General features: G+C 38.0%; 1 protein-coding gene across 1 annotated transcript in view; it reads right to left on the bottom strand.

Annotated features, from left to right (window-relative positions):
* DYNC2I1 (dynein 2 intermediate chain 1) overlaps window positions 1-12,468 on the bottom strand; it is a 29,167-nt gene extending 16,699 nt beyond the window's left edge. The window contains exons 1-9 of the mRNA XM_084280596.1: window positions 12,412-12,468; window positions 8,210-8,263; window positions 6,319-6,742; window positions 5,728-5,777; window positions 4,837-5,151; window positions 3,124-3,182; window positions 1,984-2,041; window positions 802-879; window positions 94-292 (exon numbers count right to left, since the gene is read on the bottom strand). Coding sequence (XP_084136722.1) covers window positions 94-292; window positions 802-879; window positions 1,984-2,041; window positions 3,124-3,182; window positions 4,837-5,151; window positions 5,728-5,777; window positions 6,319-6,742; window positions 8,210-8,263; window positions 12,412-12,426 — 1,252 coding nt within the window. The 5' untranslated portion in view covers window positions 12,427-12,468. The remainder of the gene's footprint in view (window positions 1-93; window positions 293-801; window positions 880-1,983; window positions 2,042-3,123; window positions 3,183-4,836; window positions 5,152-5,727; window positions 5,778-6,318; window positions 6,743-8,209; window positions 8,264-12,411) is intronic.
* Window positions 12,469-12,850: the final 382 nt, after the last annotated feature.

Consider the following 12,850-nt stretch of genomic DNA (forward strand, 5'->3'; position numbering starts at 1 on the left):
GGCTTCTAGAAAAAGTGGCCTGTTTACTCGTAAATTGTATGTTACTCATACATATGATTAAAAAAAAAATAAGACTGGTGTCTAGTCACATACCCATGACTGGTTCCTTTCTTCCATTTTCAAGTTTCTTTGGTAGTGAATTAAAAATTCTATCATTTTCTGCACTAATTGCTCTTTGAATTTCTTCAATTTCTGATGTTCTGGAAAATGGAATCTCTCTTGGGTTTTCTTCTGCATCTTCTTCTCCACCACTTCTGTCTTCATCATCATCTTCAAAATCATCTTCATATTCCTTTAGAAGTAACAGGACTTTCAATAACTTATATATATTTCTTTTTAAGAAATAAAAATTCTTATACAGATGGCTATAAATCCTGTGTTTCAAAACAACTGTCTGACAGAAAGAAAATGACATTTCTTGATTGGTAATTTTAATCAAGGGAAGACAATCCTAAAGTGATTTTCTTCAGTGCCCAAAAAAAGATTATGTTTTTCACAGAAAATCATTTAAATAATTGAAATTAAGGAAAACAGAAAGAGCATCATGTGAAAATTTTAACTCAAAAGCAAAAGTTAGTTCCCAACATCTGATGAAAACTAAGTAAATATATAGCAGAGCTAAGTAAAAATATAGCAAAGTTTCTCCGGTTATCTACCGCCAGCCAAGTTAAGGTCAGTGTCACCAAAAAAGAATAAGAAAACCATGTGACATCCTCTAATTTCTATTTCTATGAATAAAGTTAATCACTATTTTGATACTTGAGAATTTCTTCAAAAAGACAATTGCATGCTTTCACTTACTTCAAAATCATCTTCATAATTTGCTGAAAAGTTATCAAATCCCACATCTGAATTATCGATGTGTGTATCTTTCATTTCCTAAATGAGAAAAAAAAAGCAAACTGGTAAATAATCTTAAAAAATTAAATCTCTACCTGCCAAATCTTAGTGTAAATACAGATGAATAGTTGTCTTCTCATTGATTTCTAGATTTCTGAGCAAACATACAACACATTCAGTTTAGAAATATCAGTGCACTGACAAGTGGTAATTACTGATTTGAAATAATAATATAGGAAGACAAAACAGAATTCAACCTTATCTTGGGAAGACCATTTTCTCATCAGTGTTTTTACCAGGAAAGACATAAAATTGCTATGTTTCCTGTAATTTCAGTAGTATACAGTAGCTCTTATGGTGGATGCAACAGCAAATTAAGACCATTCTACTTTTTTGAAGATTAGAACAAATTATCCCTATACCTAATTTATACCAGCAGATACAATCTGGTGATACAAAAATGCATATATTGTATTCATCTCTCCCTTTTGCTGCTTCCAACAGGTAAATAAGGTATATTTATGTATAAATAATTCTGTTAACATTGATTTTTCTAGTGCATTTATATGGCATCCTTGAAATAACTTCAAAAAAATTGCCTTTCTGTAGGTTACTCAACTGCATTAAAAGTAATGTCATTCAATTACCCCAACATGTGCCCCAAAGAAAGAAGCTTAAAAGGACACACACCAACCTATCCACTGTTTAATCAGCCTTTTTTCTTCAATAGCATCTTCAAAGTCATAGACTAAATTATCCTTGTATAAGGAATTTCAACAGATTTCAAAATGGAAACTGAACTGCCTACTTCCCTCCACAAACTACAAAGGAAATTTAGGTCCTCACCACAGACAATTCACACCAAAAGGCGAGCTGAATCTAGGCCTTAAGGATTAACATCTATGCCAGCTGCTACCTGGAACCTCTGAAATACTGCTGAATAGATAGCTACCCCCAATGCACTGGAAATCTATACAGAACAAGTAAGTTTTCTAGTACTGTATCCAGAAAGTGAGGTTAGTAGATACCTGAAGACCAATATGCATCAATCTTATCTTAGCATTATATTGAAATACACATTGTAATTGATACTAATCCCAAGGAAAATGCAACATTCTAAGTTCCAAAACCAAGTAGTTTTACCTCTTGTCTTGTGTCCCTTTCCTCCTTTTCTATGAGTTTTCCTTTATCTTTTACAGTCCTGTTGAAAAAGAGAGCATGAGTTTTATTGGTAAGCTTAGGAAAAAGCATTACTTCTGGGTATTTTGCTTGTTGGTTTTAAAAAAATAAAGTCATCTTTTCCTGAAAAGGGAAAAAAATGTTGAAAATGTCCAATAAACTAAAATATTGCTACAAATATTTTTATAAATCTCCATTTATGATACAAAATGCCAAAGTGATTAATCAGCTAAGAACTGCAAAAATCTTGCCCAAATGTAACGCCTATAGCTGCATCAAAACATAAGAAAAAATCAGGAGGAAAACAACCTATTAAACCCACACATCTATGAGTTGTGTTAACATCTGCAGTAAACTGGAGATCAAGAACAGGTTGGTGTCACATGCATTAAAGCTACAAATCATAGCCTGACATTCAAACCTGGTTTTTCCTCCAGGGGGTTTATTTATGAGGTCAATACAAACAGGGGCAGAGAGCAGGAGAAAATCAACAACCAGCTCTCTAATCTATCTAATAATTTTTTAAGTGGAGTATTGGACTTCAAGAAAAGAATATTCTGACTTCTTAAGTAAGTGTGTATTCATACATACTGTTGTTGGGCTGACAAACATAAGAAAACATAACAATAAAAGTCTGGATTGTCTCAAATCAGAATGATTCAACGTTGACCGTGCTTGAGGCTGAACCAGGGTTTTGGGACACCCCAATAAACCATACTGCCACTTCTGCCATTCTGAAATGCCAAACTCCTTTTCTCCCGCTATGCACAAGCAACAACTCCCCAAAAACACCCCATCAGCAACAGCTTCAAAAAATAACCTGTACATTCAGCACTGCCTGATACAGTTGAGTGCTGCTGGTAGGAAGCATCCCAATGTATCTATTCTGAAATATTTAATTCATTTGTACAGGAATATGCTCTCACAATGACAAATTCACTGCAATTAATACGATCTGTCTCATGCTTAAGAAACAGTAGTAACAATTAGCCAACAGTGCTAGAAACTCCACTACTTCTGTCAATATTCCCAGAAGCCAGCATGCCAGTCTTCTAGACAAGCTAAACTAGGGTTTAAGAATGAGAACTATGGCTGACATCATACCTTACATGCTGATGGCTCATTTCTTCTTGAATCCTTTCCTCTTTTTTGTATTCGCTGTTCTGTAAAAAAGCCACAATATTCATGTGTCAGAAATGCTGGGAGGAAAGATGTATATGAACCTGTATTAGGAGTGATATTAAATAGTGAGAAATGTTTCAATGACACACACTATTTTTTTATCAATAAGTGCTTGTAAGAAGTTCTGTGTATGACCTAACATCAGAATAATCTCTTCATATCTTACAGATATGGTAATCAAAGAAAATAAAACCTCATAGAATATTTGCTCTACACATAATATGAGCTTCTCCTGAAAACATTAAATATGTAGGATTAAATTTGGCTATATCCCTTTCTGCAATGCATTTCAGAAAGGGAACAAGAAGGTATCTTGAGTCTTCTCCTTTGTTTAACAAAGTATTTTAATGCTTTACTAGAGTAAATTCCAGCTTTTTTATAGGATACCTTCCCATTACTATATTAGTTACAATGGCTAAAAAAATATTTAGGGACCGGTGTATACTGTCTAAATCTTAAGCCCAGAGAACTTTCCTAAATAACTTCTGAAGGGGACTAAGGCCTGACCTCAGTAGGCTGCAGCCATCGTGTTTCAAAGAATTAGATTTTAACAACAGGGACTGCAAAAATTCACACCAGCTGGACCAAAGGACAGAGAGCAGTCTCAGGCACTTTCAATCCCAAGTATAGGGACCACACTCTTAAATTCTGAATTATGAAGGTATGCCTAAATTTGGAAATGTATTCAATGGGTTGTTTAAAATAAAGGTGCTTTTCTCCATGAAAAAAACCACATAACTCTGAGACAGACACATCTTCATGAGTGTGTATATTCTGTAACAGCTACTTGAGCAAATTTCTAAGCAAGTCAAACCCTGAGCAAGCTCCTGATAGACTTTGGAATTCTGCTGCAGAAAGTCAGTTAACAGGAATCACTTGTGGCGGGCCCCTATGCTAGATGCCTAGTATCTTCACTAGGCACTTTTCACTAGAACTTTTCTTTGAGAAGCTTGTATATCTTCAGCCTTTAGGCAGCAGAAGAAACTACCCTAGATGATCTGAATGGTCCTATCTTCCATAAAACTTACCTGATTTTAAAAGTTACAAGTTACTATATACTATCTTTTAGAATGGGAACTTGCATTATAAAAACCAGTAAAAAATGCTAAAGGTTTGATTAAGTCTCTAGGATATACCAACATGCTCCGTATTGGAAACATAAAAGATATTCTATGGATTCAGAAGTAGAGGCAAAACTCAAATACAAGGGATCTGTACTCACATGCCTATTTGAGGTACATATCCATGCTCCCTTTACAGGCAATATTAAAAATTACTTCTATTAAAATAATTTTTTTTCTATAAAGGCAGACAATACGTTTTAATGGACCTCCAGCCTAATGTCATCTCCCCTTCAAACTGTTGGCACAGATTTCAAAAGCCACAGCAACAAAAAATTTTAAGAATAAAAATGTTTCTAACATAGAGACAAGTTTCTAGTTTAAATTTAATGGAATTAACCAGGTCTGGATATTTAAATGCAGATGTAGTATTTTAATCTACCACTTCAGCCTCAAATGTCAGGAATTGCTGTCTTACAGCCCGAGTATTTTTATTAGTCACATTATCAATAAAGTTATATCAGCAATTAAAGCCAGTTATAAGGTAATGTTTTAAAGCCTTGAAAAAACTAACCCTTAGATTATGCTTCTGTTTTTCATTTTCTCTACTGCTTACTCTCTCTTTAGCTTCTGCTGGTTGTCCTCTGTGTCCAGGAGAAGATCCCTCTTTAGATCTCTTTGATTTATGTTTTTCTTCCTTTTCCTTTTCCTTTTCATAATGTTTATGACTTCTCTCTTCTCCCAGCCTAACATAAGGTTCTTTTCTTTCTCTGTGTCTTCTTTCTCTCTCTTTAGCCAACTCTTGACCTTTCTGTAACTTGTACACATATTCGTCTCCTTCAACTTGGGAGACTAAAAATTTACCAGTGCTCTTTTTGGTATGATTATCCTGGAAAGAGAAAAATAACATTAAAGAGTTAGAAAGTTTTGTAAGACTCTTTCATCTTCACAAACCTATGCATTTTTGACCATTACAATGATGGATTTTTAAGTCCCTAATCTCTTTCTGCAATGTGGATCTTCTAGACAGATTTTTCACATCTCCTACAAGGGTAAGTTTCAAATTATTATATCACTTGAGATTCTGACATTTCTTCTGGAACACTGTGTACTTTGCTACAAAAATTATTTTGATGATGTATTCTTCACACAAAAATTATGTTTACTACGTGATTAACACAAAATAAGACATCCATGTAATAAAGGCATAAACAGCAGATGAAAAAATCTGATGTAGCTGTACAAAAATGCAGCACGTTTTGCTATATAAATTTAATTTTACTTCTACTTAAAAAATATGTCCTTAAAATAGAATGGCTCAGGTATTTTCTTGGTACATGCTTTGTACATTTGTGATGAGGACCTTCCTAACTCTTGGCTTTCTTGGGAACTGGAGTCTCATCCAGTTTCTTCATTATTCTACAACTTTAATTCCATCATGAAACACTTCATTCCTTTCCCTTACCTTCTTTTCTGTATGCCTTCTTTCTCGCTCTTCACTTCTTTTCTCCTCTTCTACAAAATAAAAATAAATGTATAAATTAATGAAGAGATTTTATTTAATTCTGTACATACTAAACTCTAGCATACAGAAAACAGTAATACAGTTTTCTAAAACATAAGAGCTTTCTAAAAATAACTTAATATCTCTTTCCAAAGCTGCTTACTCCTTTTTCTTTCCCTCTGTTCTCAACTGCCTTGCATAATGGCAGAGTAATGATGACACATGCTCCTAACTTCAGTGATCACCCTGCAATCTGGGGATTCAAAAGGATCACTCAGTAGAGCATGGCTAGGCAGCAAGGACTTGTCCTCAACTGACTAACAAAACTGGTGGCATTGACCATCTCTTCAGGGGAAGGGAAACTAGCATCAACGTTTTTAAGAGCACCAAAATAAAACTAGGTTACCACAGGATTCCAAAAAGATACACATTTCAGTAGCTGCTCCTACCTGCCTGTCTTTACCTTCTCTGTACAGACAGGGTATGTTTTCAGAATATTTCTATCTAAATATCAAATATTTCAAAGTGCAACAGCAACCCAAAGCAACTTACTGAAATGCCGGCTTTCTCTTCTTCTGTGATGTTCTTTATCTCGTCCTTCAAACGATTTCAGACTGTTTTGTGTATCTACTTGCTTTATCTCGTGTCTTTTATGCTTTTTGTCTTGTTCTCTACTGCTCTCCCTGTCTCTATCTTTTGGTACACTGTATCTTTCCTTCTCCAAACTTGAATCTCGAAGCTTATCTTTGTATCTCTCTTGATCTCCTTCTCTCCGGTGCTCTTTTCCCCTTTCTCTCTCTCTCATTTTATCTCTGTCTCTTTCACTAGATCTAAATCTCTCTCTGGTTCGTTCCTTGCTCTTCCCTCTGTCTTTGCGTTCGTGTTTATGAGTCTCTGTATCATAGACAGATTTTTCTTTCTGCAGTTTCCTTTCTCTGTGCTTTTGGTCTTCATTTTGACTATCTGGTTGTGATACCTGAAATAAATAAATAAATTCTATTATAATTCAACAATCTATTTTATAAAATATATTCATGGGGAAAAATAGTGGATTGCTAACTATGAGTTTAATTTCCCAAACTGTATTAAATGCTGATACATATATAAATAGGCTCACCTCATAAAATTAACACTATGTCTGTACTTACTGTGCAAACAATGAATAAGTGAAATAAATTATAAGCTGCATTTTTAATGTATTTGAAAAGAATTTTCTAAAATATTTACTGTGGAATTGTGCATTTGTTTAGAGCTAGGTTGAAAACTTAATTAGGTGAAAAAATATCTTGTAAAATATGTTACTGATATAAATGAAAGATACCTGAGCTTCCTGCAGCTGCCATTTAAACAGAAGATTGATTTTTACTTGAACAGAAAGCAGCATATAAAAAAACTATGAAAGAAAGTTTTTGGCCAAGATCCCTTGAGGATGCAACTATTCTTATATTTCTCTAAAGTCACAACAGACTGTATTTTAACCTTCCTAAAGCAGGCAGCACACCTCCCACTGATTTCACTACATCCATGATTTCAGCTATTTACTGAAGGCAGAACAAACAGAACTTGCTTTGATTATAGTCAATGAGTAAAGTGTATTAAACTTGATCCATCTGTTTCACAGAAATGAAAGTCCAACCACACCACTTCTGTTGGAACTAAAGCATTTCAACTCAAAACTTGCTTGCTTTAGCCCACATGGAAGTAGTGGAAATGTTACTCAATAGCTTAAAAACAGAAAGTACTTATATTGTGGCACTGAAATAACGGGGAGCTTTGACAGAAAGCTAGGAAACAGATTAATACGTAGGATGCTTTAGTTTATCACAGGACTAAAGAAGATCTGCACAAGACACAGGAAATAAAATACATATTGAAAAAGAGCTTTAAAAAAATATAGGACAAAACTAATATGACAATCAATGGTGTAATTGACTGGAACCTGAATGCCTACCTGACCAGTGAATAAAGTAATTAACCGGTTTAAAAGCACAAGACAAACATAATAGATGATGATAACAAATACAATGTATAATAGACATGCAGGAAAGTGAGGATGTATAGATAAAGCAGAGCTGTAACTTGGATGTGGGTGGCTAGCAAATCGGATACCATTGCAGGCCATGTGATTACCATAATAATGGTATTTTTTTCCATTTACCTAATGAAGAAATCTGTAATCTTATGAGACTTGTATAGCTGGTACCAGTTGAGTGGGGCAGCCTCTGGCCAAACTTGGACTAGACCAATTCCTGAACAGTCAATTGTGGCAAGGAAATTAGCAGCTACACATTAAAGATCTGCACTGTGTGTATTCAGTGATGCAGATTTAAAGCATCTGGTGTACAAAAAGCCTTGAAGATTACAGATCTCACAAGGCAGAATGGCTAGTAAATTCCACTGTTGCAAGGAAACTTGACATCAAAAGTAACAGAAATAAAATCACCCTAAGATGTTTCCTAAGTTCTTCGGATTTCCAAGTGTCTTCTTTGGTTCTTCTCTAGAACAGAAGAGACAACAGAAGTTGTAATCAATTTGCAGGGACTACTAAAAATTTATCAACAGTTTTTCAAAGGAAAGGATCAAGGTATATGTGGCAAGTACCACTGAATCCTGTAACACAAACATTCATTTGATTTAGCCCTAATGCATATAATTAAGACTGTACCTGATCTGAATGGACCAGGAAGAGATCTGAAGCTCAGGCTTCTGCTGGATTATCCAGCTCTGTACGCACATGGCAACCAATTTTCAGGTCAGTGTCTGTGGTGGATAACAGTGTGGCCCTTCAAGAAATACTTAAAATTTGTCTTCCAATGATGGACCAGGTGGGTACACAGTCAAGCCACTTTTGGAACACAGCAGTGTATCTTATCAACGTCATTAGATTCCACCTCCTAATATACCTAACTTCAAAGTCCTGGTCAAGGACTTACATAGGTGAGGTTTTAATATCTCAGAGGTTGTCTGAGCAACCTGAATCTTGGGTTTGAATATTCTCAATCACAATTTCCCATGGTGACAGCTGGTGCCGCTACCTTCTGACCCCTCACACGATACATCTCAGAGAAGAATCTGGCTTCATCTTTTCCACTGATCCTTTTCAAATACTTGAAGAGGGCTCTTTGATCCCTTTCAGCTTTCTTTTCTCTAGCCCAAACAGCTCCTTGACTTCTTTACCACACACACCAGGGTTCCAGACCCACATCCATCTCTGTTCCTTACTCCAGAATCCTATTAGCTGGGGAAGAACTGTTCACAAGGACTTGTAGCAATAGAACAAAGGGTAATGGTTTTAAACTAGAAGAGGGGAGATTTAGGAAAAAATTCTTCAATGCAAGGGTGATGGATCACTGGAACAGCTTGCCCAGAGAGATAGTGGAGGCTCCACCCCTGGAGACATTCAAGGTCAGGCCTGATTGGGCTCTGAGCAACCTGATCTAGTGAAGATGTCCCTGCTTGCTGCATGGGGGTTGGACTAGATGAGCTTTAAAGGTCCCTCCTGACCTAATACATTCCATTATTAGTACTTAAAACCAGACAGGGCCTAACAAGTACTGAGTAGAGGAGAACAGTCTTCCCTACACCTGCTAGCTCTGGTCTTTATCATACACATAACGAGTATGTGGTTAACCATAACCATGTGAAGAGCACCCTGATGAAGTTTCTGTCCACCAGGACCCCCAGATGCTTTTTCTGCAGAACCACTCACAGAACCCACTCACACAGTAAACAGTATTTTCCCCTTTGACATAGGTATCATTTGCGCTGCCCCAAACTCATCTGTAAGAAATTTCCAGGGATAAATAACATGCACAGGCAGAGACTCTAAAATTACCATGACAAATGTAGTCTTTTTTTTTGTTTGTTTTGTTTTCCCATCAGCAGGGATCTAACACAGCTACAACACATTTCTGCTAGACTCTTAAAAACCAGAAGTTAAAAACAATTACTGTGAATTTCAAGTGAACCAAGGATGCTTCTGGTTTAATAACTGCATGCGATTCAAAATACTGCTGGCATTATTTTTCAATCTTCACTTAGTACTTTAACATGGTTCAGATTACATATGTAACTTGACTGCCACATGAAGTATTTGCATGTATCACAGAAGAAAAAAAGAAAAAAAATAATTAAAATTCTCAGAGTATATACAGACATTGTAACACTAGATTTCTCCCTAGATAAATGTGATATTTCCTCTATCCTCCTTTGCAGACTTCCTTTAACTGCTTGGCTGCTAAATAAAAAAGCAAAGCAAAACAACAAAACCACCCCACTGCCACAAACAATATGATGTTTTGTGGATTTTAAGACCACTGAAGCAAATGAGGAATTTTAATCAACTGAATACCTTCACCTAGTATGATCATTTTCTTGACCTGATCATTTTCTTGAGTGAAGTTTTAACAAAGCCTAAGAAACTCCACAGAACTTGTTCACATTAGATGTTGGGAAAGAATTCTTCACTGAAAGAGTTGTCAGGGCCTGGAACAGGCTGCCCAGGGAGGGGGTTGAGTTACCATCCCTGGTACTTAGGGATATGGTTTAGCACAGGACAGGAACGGTTGGGCTTGATGATCTTAAAGATCTTTTCTAACCTTGTGATTCTGTGTGATGGGAAGGTGGAAGGATATGGATAAGGAACAGAGCGCTGTTTTATAGTCTCAAAAGCTAAGCTATTTAAAATCCCCTAATATATACAACCATGCTTTGGTTTTAGATGATATTTAGGTACATATCAGGAATGAAAGAAAGAATGCCAATAGCCTAAAACCAGTATAACCAATAGACAATAGCAGATAAGGGAGTTTGCAGTTTATTTGAAAGCTGAGGCTGGAAGCACACAGCAAACATTTAGAAATGATTCTCTAGTGCCCAAAAAGGCGCATCTGCCACCTTTCTGCAGTCTTACATTTTTATTTCACCACCACTACTAGAATCTGTTGCTTTTATATTATGATTTCCCATTTATTCTCTGCTTTTGCAGGAGACTAACAAATAAATAGAAAAGGAAAGATCTCTCATAAAGTTCAAAGAAACTTAATTAGCTTTGATACCACTGCCCTTCTGTAAGTAATCATTGTACACACAATAAGAAGTGTTTAAAAAACTTCAAAGGTTTTATTTATCCAACTTGAAAAATATGTATTTAGTTTTCTCACATGTCTACTAATTTAAAAGTCCTTATATACTAACCTAAATCCAGATTACCCACACTGGGATTTAACTTAATTCATCTACCTGAGAGCATGGGGAGCTCATCAACTGACATAAAATCCCGAAGGTTTACTGAACTCAACAAGTGCTATGAGAAATTCAAACATTTAAGAACTTGTCCTTTAAACTAAACAATAAATATGTTGCCTTATGAAGTTCATGGAACAGGACACCTTGCAACTTTAGTTAAGAGACCACTCACACTTAAGAAAAACTACAGGTTTTCAGACTACTAAGTTTTTTATCAAGTTAAGAACTCAGTTAACTATGATTCCAAAGAAAAAGAAACACATTAAAGTGTCTGTGGTTTTTAAGTCAGAGCAAAGCACTTTATTTTTACATATATTTGTCTCTTATTTCCAACACAAGTTGCCTATTTGAGAGCCCTCAAATAGGTTATCAGCACCAGTGATAGACTTGATTTGACAGCCTCCTTGTGCTGTTTCTATTCTTTCTCAGTGTGGCTGTAGTTCGACTGCCTCTGGGTCTTTGGCAGTGTTACACCAACGCACCTGAAAAATGGTAGATAAAAGCTTAACTTTCCACCACAATTTACTAACCTCTTTACAGCAAAAAGGCAACTGATGTACCAGTAACTGAAACTACACCTGAAGGTTTTCAGTGGTCCTAAGACATCACTTCAGGCACCCTGCCCAGCCACTTGTATTTGCTGCTCCATTTTCTACTCAGCATGACCACAAATTAGTTAAGTGTCAAATCCAGATTCAAACAACAGCAATGAAAGTGATTTGCTACTTCTGCTTTTTCAAGTGAGTATGTAACACTATAATGGATGTTAGCAGATCCACATGGTTTCAATTCCTTTACTCTGGAGCTCCACAAGCTTCATGGAATTTAACACCATCATGCAAAAGTTATGCGGGTTCCTAAAGAGCTAAACTGCAACAATCAGTAGTTAAAGGAGAATCAACTATTAAATGTACTTCATCTACAATTTGAAACGTTAACAGCTTTGGATATTTTCATAAACCACCTATCTTCTTCTGCAGAAAGCCCTGTGGCCCACACAGCCTCACCCTTCTGCTGGAGAAGTAAGGGCTCCCTTCCTACCGCTACTCGGGTGCGAGTTTCATCAGCGCGCTGACAACACACGGAGACGAGAGGTGCCCAAGGAGAGCCATAGGGGCTCTCAGGGCAGCGGAGAATCACTACGGCTGGTTCCTGCCTTTGCCAGCGCAGATCCCCCGGTGTATTCCACGCCAGGACACACAAGTAGCGGCACGGGGACGCGGCCGGGCTTTTGCAAGCACCAAGGCCCCCGGAGGTATGAGGGCCCAGGGAGGCCGAGCAGACCACAGCTCCCGCCGCCTCCTCAGGGCTCTCCCAGGGACAAAGCACAAGGCCCCTAGCACGGCGTCCGCGGGGACTCGAGCCCGGAACCCCGACCGCTTCTCAGCAGCCCCTCACCTTGTCACCCTCCATACCCGGGGCGGGTGGGGCACCGCGACCCGAGCGAGCAGGAAGCCACGGCCGCCGCGTCCGGGCCTGCCTAGCAACAGGCGGCGAGGGGGAAGCAGCCGCTCGGCCGAGCGATGGATGAGCGCCGCGGCCCGCCGCCGCACAGGATTGTGGGAAGGGGGGCGCGGGGCTCATGGGGAGCTGGTCGCCTCTGGGATGTTGTGGGGGTGTCCCTGGTTGTCTCTAGCGAGAGGTGGCGATTTGGGACGCTTATGTGGCTGAGGGAAGATTTTCCTCTCCGGCCCGGTTCCCTCAGGTGGCGGAGGCGGCCTGGGGACAGCTCGGACCCGCCGAGCCCTGCCCTGTGTGGCAGGGATGGGGTGCTCCCCCCGCAGCCTTCAGAGCCGCTGTTGTGGGCACCGCTCACCTCTGAGCGCCGTGGGAATCC

This window comes from Gallinula chloropus (assembly GCF_964237585.1).
Source record: "Gallinula chloropus genome assembly, chromosome: 2".
NCBI classification, from domain to species: domain Eukaryota; kingdom Metazoa; phylum Chordata; class Aves; order Gruiformes; family Rallidae; genus Gallinula; species Gallinula chloropus.